This window comes from Notolepis coatsorum (genome assembly GCF_963971535.1).
Source record: "Notolepis coatsorum genome assembly, chromosome: 3".
Taxonomy (NCBI): domain Eukaryota; kingdom Metazoa; phylum Chordata; class Actinopteri; order Aulopiformes; family Paralepididae; genus Notolepis; species Notolepis coatsorum.
In genome coordinates, this window is record NC_140167.1 from 64,090,725 (window position 1) to 64,113,973 (window position 23,249).

At 43.9% G+C, this 23,249-nt stretch overlaps 1 protein-coding gene across 1 annotated transcript in view; it reads left to right on the plus strand.

The window, feature by feature from the left end:
* Positions 1-23,249, plus strand: part of aspm (assembly factor for spindle microtubules) — a gene marked incomplete at its 5' end in the record, with an annotated part of 42,153 nt that overhangs the window by 8,303 nt on the left and 10,601 nt on the right. Inside the window, 15 exons of the mRNA XM_084311230.1 lie at positions 821-922; positions 1,044-1,190; positions 4,080-4,316; positions 4,596-4,663; positions 6,565-6,706; positions 7,144-7,274; positions 7,506-7,681; positions 7,935-8,080; positions 9,696-9,781; positions 10,888-11,100; positions 13,870-14,074; positions 15,381-15,529; positions 16,434-16,562; positions 16,817-17,011; positions 17,135-23,038. Coding sequence (XP_084167356.1) covers positions 821-922; positions 1,044-1,190; positions 4,080-4,316; positions 4,596-4,663; positions 6,565-6,706; positions 7,144-7,274; positions 7,506-7,681; positions 7,935-8,080; positions 9,696-9,781; positions 10,888-11,100; positions 13,870-14,074; positions 15,381-15,529; positions 16,434-16,562; positions 16,817-17,011; positions 17,135-23,038 — 8,030 coding nt within the window. The remainder of the gene's footprint in view (positions 1-820; positions 923-1,043; positions 1,191-4,079; positions 4,317-4,595; positions 4,664-6,564; positions 6,707-7,143; positions 7,275-7,505; positions 7,682-7,934; positions 8,081-9,695; positions 9,782-10,887; positions 11,101-13,869; positions 14,075-15,380; positions 15,530-16,433; positions 16,563-16,816; positions 17,012-17,134; positions 23,039-23,249) is intronic.

Here is a 23,249-nt window from a genome sequence, read left to right on the forward strand (position 1 = left end):
TGATAAAATAAATAAAACATCCAACTCGCACAATGACGCCGCAAAAAGTTGTGTGCTGGCCGCACTAAGACTAAACTTTGATGTCAAGTAGGGGGCCGCAAAATATCATCCAGTGAGTTTGAGACCCCTGAGCTAAAGTCATCTAGCCTCCACTGCTGTCCCTGTCATCTGCTGTTAACACCAGGTGTCGAGGCTCCTCATTCACTTCCATTTATTTTGATGACTGAGCGTCTAAATATCATACTTCTGAATTATAAAAATGAAATGTTATTCTGTGTAATATGAGCTAATGTAATAACAAATTACGAGTGTAGGTACTATTTCTCACCTGGGGTCTAGTTTCACCAACCTTTCACAGAATGTTTAGAATCTTTCCTTCAGCAAGGCAGCAAGTAACTATAGTTAACCAGTAACCACTCCCCAACACTATGCAAGGCAAAGATACACAGCATACTCAAACCCGACTGGATCTGCTTTTATTTTTCAAAGGTAATAAATCTTTACCTTCGACTCGTTAAAAGGATGTCAAGGATTTCTTGACATTTTAAATGTTTTGTTCACCAGACCCGTGTTGTGCTGGAGTGGGGATTTCTACACTTGACCTTCAGTCTCCCAGAAAATAGTTTGTTTGCGTGTTTGTATTCCATACTAGTTTTAACCACAACAGCTTCCTAAAAAGTGTCTGGAGGGGGGAGAAATATGGTCAGCTAAAATTCTAAATGTCAAGGTATTATTTGATCACACTGTAGATATGGCTGGTAATTGCAAATGTTGAGGATGAGACTATTCTGTTCCCTAACACGTCCTGTTCTCCCCAAAGGGCCGCCGTCCCTGAGACCGCTCGGCGCGTCCTCTGTGAAGACTGCGAAAGTTGTCGCGGTGGCACAATCTAAACTGTCCTTTATCAGACCATCACAGACAGGTATTCTTACATGGGCCAACACGCCTGTTTCCCCCTATTCTGGTGTGTAATAAGGTGTTTTTTTGTTTGCTGGATATGTGATTTTTGTGTTTGTGTGACTGACCGCTGGTGTTTCCTGCAGCCATACCGAGACACCCGATGCCGTTTGCGGCCAAGAACATGTTTTACGACGAGAGGTGGATCGAAAAGCAGGAGAGGGGATTCACCTCGTGGATCAACTACGTCCTAACACCAGATGACTTCAAAGTGAACACGGAGGTCACTAAAGGTAACATCATCCCGTAGCGGAGATTGCGTTCGTCACCAACGCTGGAGACACTGGGTTCGCGTGTTCGAATCCAGCTCGAGGGTAGGATCTGGAGAGAGGTAGTGCGGCCTCCCACACGTTACACTCTCCCAGTGAGAATCTGCGCGGCCAGGCTGGCCTGCCGGCTGGCTGCACATGCGTCGGAGGAAAGCATGTGACAGTCTCCGGCCTCTCGGACCGATGCGTAGTAAAAATAAATAAAAAATAAATCACTTTTTTTTAGTGTTTTTGTTTTTATTTTTATTTTTTTTGCACTACCTATCTGTGTGAAAGTGGCTTCTCAGCTCTGGTCCAGCTGAAGACAAAGCAGAGGAACAGATTGGACATTGAGCATGACCTCAGAGTTGCTTTGTCTACCATCACCCCAGACTTTGAGACTCTTGTCAGGAGCAAACAACATCCCCAGTTTTCCCATTAGTTCCCTGGGATGTTAAGCTAAGAAGGATATATTATTTATTATTATTATTATTTTATTTCATTGTGTTTTTAGCCCTAGTTGCACTTTTGTTGCAACCCCAGTTATCCCATTAGTTCCCCCAAACTTACAGTCGGTCTGTTATGTTAAGCTAAGAAGTCTGCTAAGAGCCCGGAAAAGGAGCCGCGCCCACAGGAAGCAGAGATGGAGGGTGTGACAGAAATAATCGTTAGATTAGTCGACTAATCGAAAAAATTATCGACAGATTAGTCGACTACCAAAATAATCGTTAGTTGCAGCCCTACTATAAACGCAGTACATTTTAATCTATTTGGACGGAGCATGAAATCGCACAATGCTACCCCATATGCAATACATTTTATTTGACCAAATTTCAGCAGAAAATTATCCTCTGGTGAGAGTTGGAGAGGAGTAAACATTACTGTTAAAAGTTTGTTGCGTTGGAATACAGCTAGCTAAAACGGATAAAATCATCATCAATAGTAACTCACTGTTTTGGCTGACAATAAGCATTAACCTTTTAAGCCCTATTTTCTGAAGATCCGCCTAAAAATACATAAGTAAATGAAAGATTGCTCCATTTCTACAAGGTCCATTTGCACGTTCTTGGTATCTAGGGACATCTATGGATCTCAGGGAATGTATTCCCAGTGTCAGAAATATTGTGTCTTTTACCAGGCTTGAGTAAATTGTAATGAACCAAAGGAGAATATCAATTATATATTCTTTCTTCATCGTTGACGGTGAATAACACCATGCTAAATTTGACCAGACATGAAAAAAAATGTACAAAATGTACAAAAAATCTAAGCAAATGAATAAAGGGCAGATGATTAAAAGTGAGGTTTTGTAGATTCAGTACTGAATTCTGCCATCCGGACACATGCCATTTGAAATATGATTATAGAATATTAGGCCTATAAATGACCTATTATGGCCAAGTCGCACATCTATGGATCAGGCCAAATCTCTCCTTTCCAATGGCAGAGTTAAATCTGGATTTAGTATCACCAGGCACCCCTGACAGTGCAGCAAAAACCGTGAATGAAATCTACTGTAAGTACAGTTACTTTTTTATAATGTAAGATTTTTCATCAGATTGCAACTCCGTTTTTTGCTAGACGTTCACAGGTTTGTGGGGTATGATCCCGAAAAATAAGAAAAAGTCACGCTAGAAGTCAGACGATTGACGGGGGTTGGCATGAGCTGGGAAGTGTTTTATTTTTATTTATTTTTAAGCCCATCGAAAGCCCAGTGGCTCTTCTCTCTAAAGACTACACTCAAGTTAGGTTGTGCCAAATCCACGTGTCTATAATCGCCTTTTTCTGACTATGCCCTGTGATTTCTATAAACTCATATTTCACTAATATCACTTAAAATCATTGGTAAACAAACGTAGGGCTGAAATATACACATTGACTGCTGTTTTGACAGGGTTAGGGTCTTTACTCTTGACCAAAATAAGGCAACATTAATTCACACATTCTGTAGAGATCTGTTTATGGCATGATATCAATCTCGTACCGGGACCGGACCGCTCGGGCTTAAGAGATTAAGCATTGCTGTGCATTGTTATTGCTACCATGCTCTTCATGTATTCTAAAAATAGATTTGCATAAATGAGTACACTCAGGTTTATTTTATAAAACATTACTTGTTCCTATCCCTAATATGGAGCAGGAGTGTAGGGATGCACCGATCCGACTTTCAGTCCCGATACCTGGGCTTTGGTATCGGCCGATACTGAGTACCGATCCGATACCCATTGTTCAATTAATAAACTGTCTCACTGTGTGGAAGAGACTGGGATCATTATTTTGTGCAAGGCAACATCAGGCTTGACTTAAAAGCATTACTTTCCTAACTTTTCTTGTCTCGTTCTACGTATATACCGTACTTTTCACACTATAAGCCGCACCTGACTAAGCCGCAGCAGCTAAATTGAATGATTTGTACATATATAAGCCGCACTGGACTATAAGCCGCAGGTGTTTTAATGTTTAATTACCATATGTAATTAGCATTGGGACACAATACTGTCGGACAAATAACAAGAATTAACTCATTTACAAGTTGTATTAAGTTTAGCAAATAAGGGAACATATAAATAACATTTCAATGCAGTCAAAACATATTTAGATTTTTACATTTTCGGGTTTGGTCACGTCGAGTCACATATAAGCCGCACCGTTATATAAGCCGCAGGGTCGAAAAATGGGGGGAAAAGCCGCGGCTTATAGTCCGAAAAGTACGGTATATACACACACTTTTGCCGCTATATCAGCTCCTCATAAGGGCCGTGCACACTGTATTCATTTTGTTGACAAAATAAGAATCGACCGTCTTAGTCATCATAAGCTCAATCTTTTTCAATTGCTTAAAAAATCACTTTCCATTTTCTTGTGCTCATTCAGTGAACGCTGTGTCCCTCGCCATGGGCAGTGATAAGTTCAGCGTACCCAAGGCTCCCACCAAAGAGGAGATGTCTTTCAGCACCTATACGGCCAGGCGGCGCCTGAACCGTCTTCGTCGATCCGCCTGCCAGCTGTTCACCTCTGACACGATGGTAAAGGCCATCCAGAGGCTGGAGCTGGAGGTGGAAGCCAAGAGGTTGCTGGTCAGAAAGGACCGCCATCTTTGGAAGGACATAGGTAAGGTGGAAACTGAGAGGGGGGTTGGGCAAGGGACAAAAAATGGACTGTATATGTTGCAAAAAGCATTGTTTTATGCTCTCGTGTCACTCTGGGGAATTTGTTTGCGGCGTTGTGTGTGTGTGGGCCACCACAAATAAAGCTTTGAATGGCAAACACTAGCATAACAAACATAAGTGTCTGTGTGTGAGAGGGTGTGCTATGTTTTGGTTTTATTTTATTGCTGGCATCAAACCTGAGGTTGAATGTGAGGTTTTTTGCTTGTCTTTTCTTTTGCAGGTCAACGCACAAAAGTCCTCAACTGGCTTCTCTCCTACAATCCTCTCTGGCTGCGGGTTGGACTTGAGGTATTGCTTCATGCTGTTGTATTTCATCCTCTAAAGGTGCACCTGATAAGCTATCGGTAATTCGGTACCAGGCTAAATTACTCCTACATGGCATCCGTGAATGTTACAGATACCCAGGGCGGTATTTGACGATAATTTAATTATGTTTTATCTCGTCGTTCCATTGCATTTATATTGGAGGAGGGTTGATTTTATTATAAATAAATTATTTATAATTTAATTCGATTAAAACTTTAAATCTACTGTCCTTTTTTTCCTACTCTTTCTCCCATTTTCTATTTTTCTCCCATCCCAATTTTGTATCGTCCAATTCTACCCTCCCCTGTCTCGAACGCTGTTAGGCCATGCCTCCCACAAGCCGGCTGCAATGTGGACGAAGCCTTGCATAACATGTCCCCTCCGGTACTCGAGGAAGCAGCAGTCGCATATTTTCACCTGCACAGCGCGATCTCTCAGTGTCGGGGGTCTGCGTTTGGCGGGCATGCCGCCCCCGTCGCTTCCTGATTCTGCTGCGCAGGCGCACCAACCGACCTGTATGAGTCGCTGTCCACAACATCCGATCCCCACCCATCAGCTTCCCACCCCCTAATACTGCCAATTGTATTAGTATGAACGACCAGCCAAGCTGATAGCAATGCGGAGAGCTGGGCTCGAACCCAGCGTCTCCTGCATTGGTGGTGAGCGCCTTGCCCACTGCACCACCTAGCTGCCATCTACTGTCCTTTTTGAAGATGCATAATAACATTAATAATCATTTGCAGTGGCGGCTGGGTGGCGCAGCGGACATTGCGCTCGTCACCAACGCAAGATACACCGCGTTTGACTCCGGCGGTCGGCATTGCCTCCGTCTTGGGCCGGCCGTCATACTAACTCAATTGGCAGAGTTAGCGGGTGGAAGTCGATGGGTGGTAATCTGGACGTTGTGGACAGCGACTCCTACAGGTCGGTTGGGGACACCTGCACAGCAGAGACAGGAAATGGCGGGGGTCGTGTGAGCCTCCCACACGTTACACCTCGCCAATGAGAGTCCGCGCTGGCAGGTGAAAAGATGTGACAGGCTGCCTCCTCGTGTATCGGAGGGGACACGTGATGCAAGGCTTCTATCCTCCCTACAACCGGCCAGTGGGGGGCATATGCGAGCAACGTTCAAGACAGGGGAGGGGAGAATTGGCACAGTGGGTAATGGGATGGGAGAAAAATAGAAAAAGAGGAGAAAAAAAAAATTAATAATTTGCAGGGCGGCCGGGTAGTGCAGCAGACTAAGCGTCTGTCTACCACCACAGAGACAGTGGGATCGAATCCAGCTGTGGTGCTTCCGGGTTGGCCGACCGTCCATACTATTACTAACACAATTGGCAGTGTTAGAGGGTGGGAAACCCAGGGAGGGTGGGTCCTGGTCGTTGTAAACAGCGACTCCTACAGTTCTGTCGGGGCGCCTGCACAGCAAGGGAAGGATCTAAGAGAGGTAGTGTGACCTTCCACACGTTACACTCTCCCCGTGAGAGTCCGCACTGCCAGGTGAGAAGAAGCGGTGGGCTGGGTACACATGTGTCGGAGGAAGCATGTGATAGTCTCCGCCCTCCCGGACCGACGGTAGGGGGTAGAGTGCGCAACGACCAGGAAGGGGATTGGGAATTGGCATAACGACTAACATTGGGAGGGGAGAAAAACGGAAAAAGGAGTAAAAAGATCATTTAAAAAGAAGAAGAATTTGCTACATAATAAAATGGTCAATATAAAACAAGTACTCATTTATGTACTCTGTCTCGGGTGAGCGCTCAAGACGAGGTACAAAGCTAAATGTGGTATCGATGCACCTCTAATATTATCCCGGACATAATCTTGTTCTCCTCAATGTGTTCAACTTGTTCATGTGATTCCTGTTTAATGTTCATTGTCAGACGATCTACGGGGAGCTGATCTCACTGGAGAGCAACAGTGACATCATGGGCCTGGCCTCGTTCATCCTCGCACGACTGCTGTGGAACCCGGACATCGCTGCGGCGTACAGGCACGCCAACGTGCCTAACCTTTACAAAGACGGTAACTTGAAAGCGCCCCCATGACAGGGTACTGTACCATAGTAGTCTAAACTTGTGACCGCTCTTGTGTGGTCTACATTATTATGGTCGTACTAATACAAAAATGTAGCTGTGTATGTGAGAAGTTTAAGGTTTGAGTTTGGGCTACCTAGGATATAGAATTAACACAAGTTATTGGGCTATTCATCAATTGAGTACCTCAGACGAAGTACCATAAAGTTTTCACAATGATTTGAAACGTATCTAAAGATGATAAGTTAGAGTGTTGTGTACATTTATAGTTAGACAGTAGAGGTTGAGTCCTTTCCCGTTATGTATCACATTTACACTTGAGTGATGGTAGACTTTACAACTGCACTGTCCAATAGATTTAAAAAAGGAGTTGTATGGTTTTTCGTCTCAAGGGTTCAGTTAAAATGATTGCCTTTCCCCTTATAGGCCATGAGGAGGCGCTGTCTTGCTTCACACTGAAGAAGCTACTTCTGCTGGTGTGTTTCCTGGATAAGGCCAAAGATTCCAGGCTGATCGAGCACGACCCCTGTCTGTTCTGTATGGATGCAGAGTTCAAGGTATTAAACACCATCTTATTGCACTATCTGTTCTGTATATATGCACAGTTCAAGGTACTAACCACCCCCTAGTTGTGACTCAGCACGATCTTGTCTAAAGCTCTGTAGTGTGTGTGTCTCGATTGCATCCCTGTTGTCACCTGTTGCTCACAATCTAGATTGGTAACCATTTCTCCTAGTAAGACTTTAATTTGTATATATTTATTTCTTCATTCATATTTTCTATTACAGATGACCAAAGACCTCCTCCTGGCCTTCTCTCGGGACTTCCTGAGTGGTGAGGGGATCCTCCCCCGTCACCTTGGCTACCTGGGCCTTCCCGTCTCCCATGCTCAGATGCCGCTGGACGAGTTCAACTTCGCAGTCAAGAACTTGGCCGTTGACTTGAGATGCGGAATCCGTCTAGTGTAAGTCACTTTTACACTTCCCGCTTTTTACTTGGAGGTTAAAGTCTCATGTACATCACTCCTGGAGTTGGTTTAAATGAGGTTACTTTGCTAAAGTATTATTGCCTTCATCAAATCATGCACATAATATACTGACTGAACTAACGAGGTTCATGGATGGTTGGTGTAACATTTTCCATTCTGAGAGCCAACATTCTTATTTTACTGTAGAAAGTAACAGACACCTAACACCTAATGAGATGTTGACTTGCAGGCGCGTGATTGAGCTCTTCATCCAAGACTGGAGTCTGTCACGTAAGCTGCGTCTGCCCGCCATCAGTCGCCTGCAGAAGATCCACAACGTGGACTTAGCCCTGCAAGTGCTCAAGGCCAAGGGCGTCGACCTCAAGGATGAACTCGGTAATGTAAACAATAATGTTCGTGATAGAAGGGAACTCATTTTGTGAAAACATTTTAAGCTTTTCAATTTCCATGCGGCAGAATTGTTACAATAGCCGATAATCCATTTCCCCAATGATAAATCCCTATACGGGTGGAACAACCAGTGACGTCAGACTACACCTCCCTATAGGCAAAAGAGCCCCACTTGGTATTGCACTTTGTTTACCTTTTGCCGGACCGGCCAACTTGGTGAGTTAGCTTACTGAGTGAGTGACTGACTCCCTATTGTTGAAACACGCATGGAAGTGTTGTAGCTACTGACCAGCCAAGAGCATCTGAGCAGCTGGAGCTGCACACACTCCTGACAACAGCATGGTTTGTATAATGGCAGACAACATGAACAAAATGCCAACTTTGGTTGAGGCATGCATGTCATGTTAACTTCACAGTAGCTAACACTACATTCAAGATTGAGTTTTTTTTTTTCATTTCTTTGTGTACTTCCATACCCAAAAATACAAAATATTGTTCCGCCCAGATCAGTGCAACAAGAAGGGTAAAAAAAATACATATATATTCAATCTAAAATATCTAAAGGTCCATTAAGAAGTGGTACAAAAAATACATGCGCTGGTGGTGAGAGTGCATTTTGTGAAATCTTTCAGTTCAATGTTGACATTATGTATGTGGGTCATCTTCATAATCCTGACCGCCTGTGGGTAGAAGCACATCCTGCTGGATTAGGGAGAGCAGGGTGTGGGAGGGAGGGGTGGTGTGTGTCCTTGATGATGCTGGAGGCTCTTCGAGCGCAGCGTCCTCACAATCCTGTTCAGCTGATGTTCTGATGCTTTGCAGTCACCGAACCAGGATGTGAGGCAGTAAGTTAGAGTGCTTTCAATGGTGGCTGAGGTGTTCACTCAGCATTGTCGGAGACTTGTCGTTCTATCGGTTGCTTGCAATTGTTGTCGATTTGATTGCTTAGTTTCTTTTTCATCAATGTGTATTTGATTCCATTTACTCGCCCTTACTGAAGCAAAGATGCAGCCTGGTGGTAATTTTAGCTTTGCCTAGTACTACTGGTCTCCTATAGCTTTACTTATTGTCAGTGATGGTGATGGATGCTAGCTGCTAATGTCGACAGCACCAGCAGAAAATTCTGTAATTTGCATCAATTCATAGCATGGCTTTCTTTTGCATCCAGCAGCAAAGCACAGGTGTGTGGTGGGTGATTGGGGTGCTGTGTTAGTTAGTTTAGTGTTGGAAGCACTGTGTTGGGGACGGGTGCTGTGTTAGTTAGCTTAGTGTTAGAAGCACTGTTAAGTGTCATTTTTGGGAAATCTATTTATAGTGGGCCTGTCTGATATTGCGCCGGGCCAATTGTAGAAGAAGGAGCAAACCCTGCAGACGTACTTTTCTCAACACTAGGTGTTGACCTATTATACATGTCTGCACTCGGTCATCTCTTGTGGATAAGGAATTGATTTTCAGATTTTTTGGATATAAATTTATCGGAGGGCTTTATCGATGCCAATAAATAAATGTGTGTATACTGTATATACAAGTCTTAACGTTTAGTTGTAGTGTCATTGTGAAAAGTGCAGCATCTGAACAGGTGTGTGTGTGTGTTTCTCAGGCTCTGTCGTCGACTCCAGAGATATTGTTGATGGACATCGAGAAAAGACACTGAGCCTCCTCTGGAAAATCATCTTTGCTTTCCAGGTATGTACAGGTTTCTCTGAATAATTCTCTTAACAATATATTGAGCAGTTTGTGTGTAAATGAATAAATAAGTAGATAAATAAAGAGGTGTAGTTAGAAGAGGGATACCTATTTTGGCAGCATTCAACCCTTGCACTACAGTACATTCTTCCTTACACAAATGTAGAAGTGTTTTAATACAAACAAAACCCTTGTGACTTTTGTACAAGTCCTTTTTATTAATTACTGTACTTATCTGGTATCTTGGTTTACTGCTTAAAGATGTGTTTAAGGCATTGGAAAATCTGAAACATCAAAATCTAGTTTATAATTTTTTGTGTGTGTTTGTAATGTTATTGCCTGTGCTTTTGTATTATTTTGCACTTAGTAATTAGTATTTACTTGTCTTAATCTAAATAAATACTAGTATTTGATATGGGCAAAAATAATATCAGATTTGACTCAAATCCAATAGCAAGAACCCTATGATGTGTTGGAAATCAAAGCAAATTATCTCTTAAGTCTATATTGTTCAGAAAAGGTAAATGGATCGGGTTAGTTAGTTCTCCTAAAATACACTACATGGTATGGTATATCAACAGTGGAAAAAGTGGTATCGATGCCTGTTCCTGATTGAGACTGAGCTGAACCTAAATGTTAGGGATGGGTACCGAATTAGGTACTTTTAAGGATACCGACCGAATCACGTCGGTACTATCACGTGAGATCCGTCGGTGCCACATTTCGGTACTGTTAAAAAAAGATTACATTTTTTATGACGACGAAACCTATGAAGTGTGCCGCACGTTCACGGTAACGTTCACGCGCACAATATACGCTTTGTTGATTCAACAACAAAGCAGTCGGGGCAATGGCAAGCCGAAAACGGTTGCAAGTGTTGTTACACTTAACAAAGCTAGATGCAGACAACGCTCGCTGCAATATTATATATGATAATACATTATTTGAAGTTTGGATTTTTTTTTTTTTTTACAACTGAGGTAGGTAGATTACATTTTTAGGAATAAAGTACTGAAAAAAGTTAACATTGGGTACCGGTATCGTTTCAAATGTGAAAGGTACCCAACCCTACTAAATGTAGTGATGTGTCCTCAATTCTGGTCCAGGTGGAGGTGATATTGGATGAGGAGCAGCTGAGAGAGGAGATTGGCTTCCTGAAGCGAACCCTGAGGACAAAACGGAGGCTGGAATCTCTGAGGGCTGACAGGGGCATTCAGCAGAGTGCAGCTAAGGCCAGGGTGCTGTATGAACACAGCAGCACCAAGATTACCCTACTGATGGACTGGGTCAACTCTGTCTGTGATTTCTACAACCTGAGGGTGAGTTGTCATCTTATTTTTTTTTTTTTTTTTTTTTTTTTTTTGCACAAATCTCTCCAACATTCCAAACATCTCTTTCCACATCATCATATTCAATTTCCAGGATTTGCCTTTTTCTTTTTTGTAAGAACATACAAAACATGTAAAGGACTCATACAAATACATTAATAACTGACATGGAAAATAAAAAAAGACTTACGAAAAAAGAAACATACTATACTATACATTATGCGTATACATTCCTGATATATATACCTCGCATGTAGACCGAACTACCTTCGAGCAGGTATGTGCTGCATCCTCTATCGGGATGCCACCCTTCTCCATATTGCATGTGAGAGAAAGCGCCCCAGACATATGCAGTTGTGCATGATAACATGCATGCACGCATGTCTCCGACACATGTATGTGGGTACGTGTATCACGTAAGCATGTGTACATGCCTCATATGTGTGTGTGTGCATCTTCCTGGTATGTGACTGTACTCCTATCTCTTGTGTGTGTTTCGTATCCATGTGTGCCTCTGCCCCCTATGTGTGTGTATATCTCAGATGTGTATATATATGTGCGTCTCAGCTACGTATGTGTGTGTCTCCTATATACATGTGTATCCCCCTTATGTGTCAGTGAAAGCTTATATTTCAACTATGTGTATATGTAGGTATGTGTATGCCTATTTCCTATAAATGAGTATGTGCATGTATGTGTGCCCCTGACGTGTATACCTTATCCTTGTGTATATGAGTGTGTGTAAACCTATTATGTACACATATGAATATGTGTATCCTAGATACTTGTATGCGGCTATACCTGCGCACATTTGAGTGTGATAGAGACAGTGACCGTTCCATAGACACACCATCCGGACATAAAATATATGTACATATATACACAATACATTATAAAGCACAAGTACCATCAGATCAAATCCCCTTTTTCATTTTCATCCTTGATAATATTGTAATCCCATCTTAATCATTTGTCCCCAGACCGTTCAGTCAGGTGTAGAAAACTGTCCCATACCTCAGCGAAAATATCCTCTCTCCCTGCGACTCTATACGTCACCCTTTCATATGATGCTGTCCGGAACATTAGTTCCATCCATTCTTTAAAAGTAATATCAACAGGTGATTTCCAATGTCGTAATGCAATTCTACATCCTGATATCATGGCCATTCTATATCACATTCCCCGGTATTTAGGCAGTTTAATCCCTTTCGGTACTATACCCAAAACACATGCCATTGGGGCGTTATTTATCTTCACATTCAAGACCTTACTTAGGAATATCACAATTTGATCCCACATTTTCCGGACCTTCTCCCATTCGTACAACATGTGCAGTAAAGTGCCTGTCTCCTTCTCACATCTCCAGCAGATGTCACTGTCCCTTAATTTCAGTCTGGCCAGTTTACTAGGCGTCCAATAGCTTCTGTTCAACACTTTGTAAAAAATAAGTTGTGATTGCGCCTCCCTAGAGAATTTACTCCATTTGGACACCAGTTTCTCCCACATTTCCTCAGTAATATCCTCACGTACATCGTTCTCCCAGCTCAATCTCAGACCCGCCAATTTGGGTGCATTGTATTCTCTTATAACATCATAAAATCTTGACGCACCGCCTTTCCTACGCCATCCTTTATAGAATATTTCTTGAATTGCAGTAATCGGGCCACACTTTGGTCCTCCTATTGATGACGATATACAATGTCTAATCTGTAGGAATTTATAAAAGTTTTTATTATCTATATCAAAATCCTCTTTAATATGAGTTGTCATCTTATAACTTCTACTACGGAAGATGGGGAGTGAGTATTATAGCGTTGAGGTATCTGGGACCAGGTGCCCCCAGCAGCTGAGGAGGACGGGGCAAGATGCTTCTTTGTTCATGGTCACCACAAAGGCTAAACGTAATGTTTTCCGGATTTGATGTAAATCTATGAAAATGCACAGTTGTTTTCCATTTCTAAAAGGCTGGATAGTATACCATAGTTATTCTTAATAAATAAATGAATAAAGATTTAGATTGTTCCCACCTAGATTTCTCTGCAGGTAGAAAACATTATACGGTACCTCCTCCTAATAACAACAACAATCTTAAAGCCAGGATGCATAGCAATATTTTCTGGCAACTTGGGTCCCTTACCTTTTACCAACAGTATCTTTTCATGATGGACCTACACACTGCCTGCTTATTTTATTCATATTGATTTTATTTTTGTCCCATTTGCTTAGTCCCATTCCCCGTTTGCATCAGTGTGCCCATCATGGCCTTGATATATTCCTGTGTTGCCCCTTTCATGCCTGCAGCATGTTGTCTGCTTAAGCTGAGGTTATTGAGAAATGTTAGGCTGGGCATACAGGCTACATTTAGTCAATTTGCTGATGCTTTTAACCAAAGGGACACAACAAAGTGTACAACAAATCCTGCAAAGGGATCTATATAGAACGTGCACTATAACTGGATTATTGTATAAATACCAAAATTATTATAAATGCCATATATATATATATTTTTTTTTATAAACATAACAACAAATTAGACACTCAAAGCATTAACAGTAAACATCCAATGAAATCAACATTTGAATCATTATAACATATACATTTTTATTCATAGTTTTATGGAGACTTTATTTCTTTATTAATGTTTTACAACCATTCACCAAACTTCATACCACAACTGTCAAAATAGATGCTTTAAAATGAATAATATTAATAAATATTCCACCATGGCCTGTGCTCTTATCTTTCTGTCCATCTGCGCAGGTGGAGAACTTCACGGTGTCCTTCTCAGACGGCCGGGTCCTGTGCTACCTGATCCACCACTATCACCCCAGCTACCTGCCAGAGGAGGCTGTGATCGGCTGCACCACCCAGACGGTAGAGTGCTCGCAAAGGGGCCGAGTGGAACTCGACTGCTCTAGCAGCAACTCGGACAGCTCCTTTGACTCCTGGCCGACGGGGCAGAACGGTGCGCTACAGACATTCATTGTAGCTTTGATACGTGTATTGATGTGTTTTTGGTAGTGATGCACGATATATCGGCCCATATGGCAGTTTTTTTTTTACACATCGGTATCGGTCCGATATCAAGATAGGGCCGATATGAACCGATATTAAAATACATTTTTTTTACTTGTTTTGGCCTTAAATAGTTTACAAAAATCAGTCATTTCTAAAAAAGAAAAAAATTACAAAGGTTAAAAAAAAATCGTTTTGGAAAATAGCTCTTTATTTGATTATCAGAGAGAGGAGAGTAGACCAGGTAAGTCTCCATATTGGACATAAGCACAAAGATGATAATAAACTATGTCTAATGGGGCAATACAGATACAATTTTCACCCTAGAATTTGGCTCCTACATAAATTATTATTCATATTCAGTGTATTATTTCTTGCCCTAAACATAATTAACATTGTTTGAAACTTAACCATGTCTTCAAGTTTAATTATTCTAGATTTAATAAATAATGTATTTGTGTGTTCTCGATAACTCACTTTATGTGTGATTCTTATGGCCCTCTTCTGTAGTATATATAATGGTTTTATATTGGTCCCATAAGTATTCCCCCATACTTCAACACAATAACTGATATAAGGTGAGATGAGTGAACGGAGTGTTCTCATTGCCTCATACTCTAACACATCCTTTACTTTATTCATAACAAAAATACTCTTGGAATTTATACTCTTGCTATGTGCGATTTCCATGTTAATTTATCATCTATAATCGCACCAAGAAAACGAAATTCATCAGATTGAGACGTGTTTATTTTATAGACGTTCACAGAAAGGTAAAGAAACAATATACATTGTACTTCATGGTAATACTGTTCAGGTTTGTTCGACCCGTGAGATATAATCACAAAAATAATGTCAGAATTTTTTGCAAAGAATATTTTCAGCAGCTTTCACAGAGGCTGGTGTGAGCTGGGTAGTATAGTTTTATGAAATTTTGATTTCCGTTGAAAGCCCTGGGTCTCCTCTGTCTTAAGACTACAACGCTTTCATGACACGTTATTTCCTCGCGTCTACCGGTAATTCATCCGGTTTCCGCCGGGATACGGCGAGATATTTATGAACTCATATTTCTCTAATAACACTTAAAATCATTGGTAAACAAACATAGTGCTGAAAATATACACTTTGCCTGCTGTTTTGATGGTTAGGGTCTTGACTCTTGGCTACATTTGAAAAAAATATATATAAAAAAGCAACCGGGCCCATCGGCCTTCAGAGGTTAATCATTTGTTGTTGTTTTTTTTCTATATAAATAGGTCCAGATTCTCCCTCTGTGGAATTCAAAGAGCTCCTGGAGAATGAGAAGAATAACTTCCGACTGATCAACACGGCAGTGTCCCTCCTGGGTGGAGTCCCTGCCATGATCAACCCAGCAGACATGTCCAACACCATCCCCAACGAGAAGGTTAGAAAGAGCGCTAGCTGAGGCAGAGATGATGCGGAGCAGCCGCTGGTCACATCTGATGAGGCAACAAGGTGCCAACAAGTGTACAGGACTGAAACGGACTATCACTCATTCCTATAGGCTCTTCAACTTGACAACGTAAACATTGTAAATGGACCCAAGTTTATTTCCTGTTGCAATGTTTGCTAATGCAATGGGAAATACACTTGGGTCCAAACTGTTCTCTATAGCAACAGAATTCCAGTGAAACCATCTATAGTCTAAATGAAATTAGGATGGCTTATTTTCCAGACAATATTCTTGTTCAAAACATAGACATATGTGCATTTTTAAAGATGATATTTATATTGAAGTATAGTTGTATTTATGTTCTTAAAAAATATATATATGCTTTTCTTGTACCCCCCCAGTCCAGACCATATGGTTAGTATGCAGGCCAGAACTTTCCCTAGGGCATCACAATTATATATTGCAGAACTGCAATTCTGTCATATTTGCCCACATTTAAGAGTGAATAAATTCAACTCTGGATATTTTTTCTACAAGCCTGTTGCCTTAATATTTGTACCTAAAATATTTGCAATGACAATAGGAAACTAAAGCTAGATCAATTTAGGAATAGCAATTGAACCCTTCAGATGAATAACCCTTTTAGTAACATCACTATGAAATAGGGCAATTGTGGTTATAGTAACATCAATTTGAAATAGGGTAATTGAGGTTCTAGTAAGTTTAACATTATTGTGAAGTAAGATAATTGAGGTTATAGTAACATCATTGTAAAATAGGGTAAGTGAGGTTATAGTAACATTGTGAAATGGGGTAATTTAGGTTATAGGAACATCATTGTGAAATAGGGTTATTGAGGTTATCGTAGATCACTAATAATGTCCTTGTTTTCTAGGTGGTGATGTCATACCTGTCCTTCCTGTGTGCTCGTCTCCTGGACCTGAGGAATGAGACTAGAGCAGCCCGGCTCATTCAGGGTGCCTGGAGGAAGTACAGGCTTAAAAAAGACCTGGAACTCTACCAGGTTGGTACAGTTAAGACATTTTCATGCAAGATTGGGATGAAATGCCATGACCCTCGTTCTATTTTTTGTATACAGATATCTTTGTTACAATGAGCTAGCTAGTTTTGTGCTTAATAGATGCATTATTTATTTGGTTTTGAAATATTTACACTAGCTAGCATCTTGAAGTTCACCTGCAGGAAATAAAGGAGACCGTAGCAGAAGTGAAGTGGGGGGGGGGGGGAACAATTCCTTGATTTTCATTTCATACGCAGGTGAGAAATGTGGCTGCAGCAAAGATCCAGGTGCTGGTGAGGGGTTTTCTCCAGAGGCGGAGGGCTAAGAGGCAGAATTCTGCTGCTATTATCGTCCAGGCAGTCTGGAGGGGCTATCTCGCCCGCAATGTTCTGAAGCTCAAGAAAAAGGCTGCCCTTCGGGCTCTACAGCACCGCGCGGCGACTGTCATCCAAGTAGGTTTTTCTTTTTCAACAACATAATATCAGGGATCTGGTGTTTCAGAACGTCGCATCCCTGATTCTGAGCAGGCTTGATTGATCGTCTTTCACTAATTTATTCACCTTTTGTTCACATAGGCTCAATGGAGGATGTATTTTGCCTCGAGGGCCTACCAACAACTCCGGGACAATGCCATTATTGTCCAGGCACAGTGGCGGATGCGGACGGCTGCCTCTGCCTACCGAAAAATCCACTGGGCTGCGACAGTGATTCAGAAATACACAAGAGCTTTGGCTCTGGCAAGAAGAGAGCGCAAAAAGTACCTGTTGCTGAGATCTGCCGCGGCTGAGAGACTGGAGAGGGAGGGCCGTGCCGCCAGAGTGATACAAGCCGCATTCAGGTATTGGAACAAGAAACAAATGGCACGAAGAACCACTGCCGCCCTGAAGATTCAGTCTTGGTACAGAATGCACAGGTGTGTCGGTCAGTACACAGAGATCAAGAGGAGTACCATGCTCATCCAGGCTTGGTACAGAGGACTGGTGCTGAGGCAGACCCTGAAGAGGCTGAAGCTTCAGCAGCACTCTGCCATTATCATTCAGAGTGCCTACAGAGGGCACACGGTTAGAAGAAAGCTGGAGGAGATGAGACATGCCTCAGTTGTAGTCCAACACTGGTTCAGGGCTTCTGTGAAGAGAGACGTAGAGAGGCAGGCTTTTGTGAGGATGAGATGCGCTGCTATCTCCATCCAGGCAGCGTATCGTGGGCTTGTTGCTCGAAGGTTACTGAAGGAGCAGCACCAGGCAGCGACTGTCCTCCAAGCCGCTTTCAGAACATTTGTTGCCCAAAGGAGATACCTGTCCATGAAAAAAGCTGTGACCGCTGTTCAACAACAGTATAGAGCCAGGTTGTTGGGCAGAAGGACGAGGATGGAATATGAGGCTCTCAGGCATTCAGCAATCACTATACAGGCTCTTTGGAGAGGGAGGGCTGACAGGAAGAGGATAGAAAAACTGCACCAATGTGCCATCCTGATACAGGCCCACTACCGTAGGCACAAAGCACAGAAACTGTATACGTCAAGTAAGACTGCTGCCTTGGTGATACAGCGTCAGTTCAGAGCTTACAGGGTTGGCAAGGAGATGAGGACGAAGTATCTCCAGGTTAAGGCAGCTGCTGTCACTCTCCAAGCTGTGTTCCGAGGCATGAGGGTAAGGAGGGAGCTGAGGGGAAAGCACCAGGCAGCTACCGTCATCCAATGTGCAGTGAAGATGTTCTTCTGTAGAAAAAGATATTTGCTCCTTCAAAGTGCAGCGATTATCATCCAAAGCCACTACAGGGCTCTACTGGAGGGCAAAGCCCAACAACAGGAATTCAAGGAGTTAAGGCAGGCCACCATAAAGCTACAAGCTGCCTACAGAGGATTCAGAGATAGGAAAGTCCTGAGGAATCAACACAAAGCTGCTACTGTAATCCAAGCTCAGTTCAGAATGCACAGAGTCCGTATGGCTTATCTCGCCACCAAGTGTGCCACCATCATTGTACAAGATCGGTACAGGGCCAAAAGACTCAGAGATCGACAGGTGCAGAGATACAGAGCAATGAAGTCTGCTGCCGTGGTCATCCAGGCTGCATACCGTGGGATGAAGATGAGACAAACCATCAAACAAAGCCACCAGGCTGCCATTATTATCCAGAGAGCTTACAGAGCCCACTGCGAATGCCAACGCTATCTCACCTTGAAGTCCTCTGTCCTCACAGTTCAGCGAAGATATCGGGCCACTGTGGCTGCCAAGCAGGAAATGCAACAGTACCAGCGAATGCGGAGTGCTGCGATTCTCCTCCAGGCCACGTACAGAGGCCAGAAGGCCAGACATGAGGTTCGTCGTCAGCATCAAGCGGCCACTGTGATACAGGCTTCTTTCAGAAAGCACAGGGAAGAAGTCAAATTCCAGGCCATGCGTTTGTCTGCAGTTGTAATTCAGAGATATTATAGGGCTTGTAATCAGAAAAGACGAGACCGGGATGGATATCTGAGACTAAGGACATCTGTCATTGTCCTCCAGGCAGCTTTCAGGGGTCATCAGGTACGCTGTGAGGTCACCAAAATGCACAGAGCAGCTGCTGTCATTCAGACCAACTTCAAGAGGTATAAACAGCAGTCTGCCTTCAGGAAGCAATGCTGGGCAGCCAGAGTTCTTCAACAGCGGTTCAGAGCTCAGAGACAGAGAAGCTTCCAGGTGAAAAATTACCAACGGATCAGAAAAGCTGTCATCACATTACAGGCTGCATATCGTGGCATGAAATCAAGACGAAACGTCAAACAAAAACACCAGTCCGCCACTATTATCCAGAGAGCTTACAAAGCCCACTGTGAACGCCAACGCTATCTCACCTTGAAGTCCTCTGTCCTCACAGTTCAGCGAAGATATCGAGCCACTGTGGCTGCCAAGCAGGAAATGCAACGGTACCAGCGAATGCGCAGTGCTGCGGTTCTCCTCCAGGCCACGTACAGAGGCCTGAGGGCCAGAAAGGACTTTGCTCATCAGCATCAAGCGGCCACTGTGATCCAAGCAGCTTTCAGAAGGTACAGAGTGGAAGTCAAATTCCTGGCCATTCGTCTGTCTGCCATTGTCATCCAGAGATACTACAGGGCTTGTATTCAGCGGAAACAAGACCGGGACATGTTCCTGAAAATGAAATACTCCGCTATCGTCCTCCAGGCTGCATATAGAGGGCAGAGAGCCAGAAAGGAGTTTGCTTGTCAGCATCAAGCGGCCACTGTGATCCAAGCTGCTTTCAGAAAGCACAGAGAGGAAGTTAAATTCCAGGCCATGCGTCTGTCTGCTGTTGTAATTCAGAGATATTATAGGGCTTGTATTCAGAAAAGACGAGACCGGGACGGATATCTGAGACTAAGGACATCTGCCATTGTCCTCCAGGCAGCTTTCAGGGGTCATCAGGTACGCTGTGAGGTCACCAAGATGCACAGAGCAGCTGCTGTCATTCAGACCAACTTCAAGAGGTATAAACAGCAGTCTGCCTTCAGGAAGCAATGCTGGGCAGCCAGAGTTCTTCAACAGCGGTTCAGAGCTCAGAGACAGAGAAGCTTCCAGGTGAAAAATTACCAACGGATCAGAAAAGCTGTCATAACATTACAGGCTGCATATCGTGGCATGAAATCAAGACAAAACGTCAAACAAAAACACCAGTCCGCCACTATTATCCAGAGAGCTTACAAAGTCCACTGTGAACGCCAACGCTATCTCACCTTGAAGTCCTCTGTCCTCACAGTTCAGCGAAGATATCGAGCCACTGTGGCTGCCAAGCAGGAAGTGCAACGGTACCAGCAAATGCGCAGTGCTGCGGTTCTCCTCCAGGCCACGTACAGAGGCCTGAGGGCCAGAAAGGACTTTGCTCATCAGCATCAAGCGGCCACTGTGATCCAAGCAGCTTTCAGAAGGTACAGAGTGGAAGTCAAATTCCTGGCCATTCGTCTGTCTGCCATTGTCATCCAGAGATACTACAGGGCTTGTATTCAGCGGAAACAAGACCGGGACATGTTCCTGAAAATGAAATACTCCGCTATCGTCCTCCAGGCTGCATATAGAGGGCAGAGAGCCAGAAAGGAGTTTGCTTGTCAGCATCACGCAGCCACAGTGATCCAAGCTGCTTTCAGAAAACACAGAGAGGAAGTTAAATTCCAGGCCATGCGTCTGTCTGCTGTTGTAATTCAGAGATATTATAGGGCTTGTATTCAGAAAAGACGAGACCGGGACGGATATCTGAGACTAAGGACATCTGCCATTGTCCTCCAGGCAGCTTTCAGGGGTCATCAGGTACGCTGTGAGGTCACCAAGATGCACAGAGCAGCTGCTGTCATTCAGACCAACTTCAAGAGGTATAAACGGCAATCTGCCTTCAGGAAGCAATGCTGGGCAGCCAGAGTTATTCAACAGCGGTTCAGAGCTCAGAGACAGAGAAGCGTCCAGGTGAAAAATTACCAACAGATCAGAAAAGCTGTCATCACATTACAGGCTGCATATCGTGGCATGAAATCAAGACAAAACGTCAAACAAAAACACCAGTCCGCCACTATTATCCAGAGAGCTTACAAAGCCCACTGTGAACGCCAACGCTATCTCACCTTGAAGACCTCTGTCCTCACAGTTCAGCGAAGATATCGAGCCACTGTGGCTGCCAAGCAGGAAATGCAACGGTACCAGCGATTGCGCAGTGCTGCGGTTCTCCTCCAGGCCACGTACAGAGGCCTGAGGGCCAGAAAGAACTTTGCTCATCAGCATCAAGCGGCCACTGTGATCCAAGCAGCTTTCAGAAAGCACAGAGAGGAAGTTAAATTCCAGGCCATGCGTCTGTCTGCTGTTGTAATTCAGAGATATTATAGGGCTTGTATTCAGAAAAGACGAGACCGGGACGGATATCTGAGACTAAGGACATCTGCCATTGTCCTCCAGGCAGCTTTCAGGGGTCATCAGGTACGCTGTGAGGTCACCAAGATGCACAGAGCAGCTGCTGTCATTCAGACCAACTTCAAGAGGTATAAACAGCAGTCTGCCTTCAGGAAGCAATGCTGGGCCGCCAGAGTTCTTCAACAGCGGTTCAGAGCTCAGAGACAGAGAAGCGTCCAGGTGAAAAATTACCAACGGATCAGAAAAGCTGTCATCACATTACAGGCTGCATATCGTGGCATGGAATCAAGACAAACCGTCAAACAAAAACACCAGTCCGCCACTATTATCCAGAGAGCTTACAAAGCCCACTGTGAACGCCAACGCTATCTCACCTTGAAGTCCTCTGTCCTCACAGTTCAGCGAAGATATCGAGCCACTGTGGCTGCCAAGCAGGAAATGCAACGGTACCAGCGAATGCGCAGTGCTGCGGTTCTCCTCCAGGCCACGTACAGAGGCCTGAGGGCCAGAAAGAACTTTGCTCATCAGCATCAAGCGGCCACTGTGATCCAAGCAGCTTTCAGAAAGCACAGAGTGGAAGTCAAATTCCTGGCCATGCGTCTGTCTGCTGTTGTAATTCAGAGATATTATAGGGCTTGTATTCAGAAAAGACGAGACCGGGACGGATATCTGAGACTAAGGACATCTGCCATTGTCCTCCAGGCAGCTTTCAGGGGTCATCAGGTACGCTGTGAGGTCACCAAGATGCACAGAGCAGCTGCTGTCATTCAGACCAACTTCAAGAGGTATAAACGGCAATCTGCCTTCAGGAAGCAATGCTGGGCAGCCAGAGTTCTTCAACAGCGGTTCAGGGCTCAGAGACAGAGAAGCTTCCAGGTGAAAAATTACCAACAGATCAGAAAAGCTGTCATCACATTACAGGCTGCATATCGTGGCATGAAATCAAGACAAAACATTAAACAAAAACACCAGTCCGCCACTATTATCCAAAGAGCTTACAAAGCCCACTGTGAACGCCAACGCTATCTCACCTTGAAGTCCTCTGTCCTCACAGTTCAGCGAAGATATCGAGCCACTGTGGCTGCCAAGCAGGAAATGCAACGGTACCAGCGAATGCGCAGTGCTGCGGTTCTCCTCCAGGCCACGTACAGAGGCCTGAGGGCCAGAAAGAACTTTGCTCATCAGCATCAAGCGGCCACTGTGATCCAAGCAGCTTTCAGAAGGTACAGAGTGGAAGTCAAATTCCTGGCCATTCGTCTGTCTGCCATTGTCATCCAGAGATGCTACAGGGCTTGTATTCAGCGGAAACGAGACCGGGACATGTTCCTGAAAATGAAACACTCAGCTATCGTCCTACAGGCTGCATATAGAGGCCACCAGGCCAGAAGGGAGATTGGGCATCAGAATCGGGCTGCCACTGTGATCCAGTCCTGCTGGCGAGGTTCTTGCCAGAGACGTGCATTCCAGAAGCAGAGAGACGCAGTCGTAGTTCTTCAGCGGAGGGTCCAGGCTGTGTGGCTAGCCAGGGCAGAGAGGGACAACTACATCTGCATGAGAGGCGCTACCATCACCCTACAGGCACACTGCCGAGGCTGGATTGCCAGAAGAGAGGTAACGTCATAGAGACAGGCTATGGTACTAATAGGCCAGGATACATACAGGGTAGCACGTGCACATTGATAATTAATATCGGGTCAGATGCATTTTAATATCATAACTTAAGCCTGACCGGTCTGGTACCGGACCCAAGCCATGAATCCATGTCTACAGACTGTATGAATAAAAGTTGCATATTAGATTTTTTCTTCAAACGTAGCCAAGA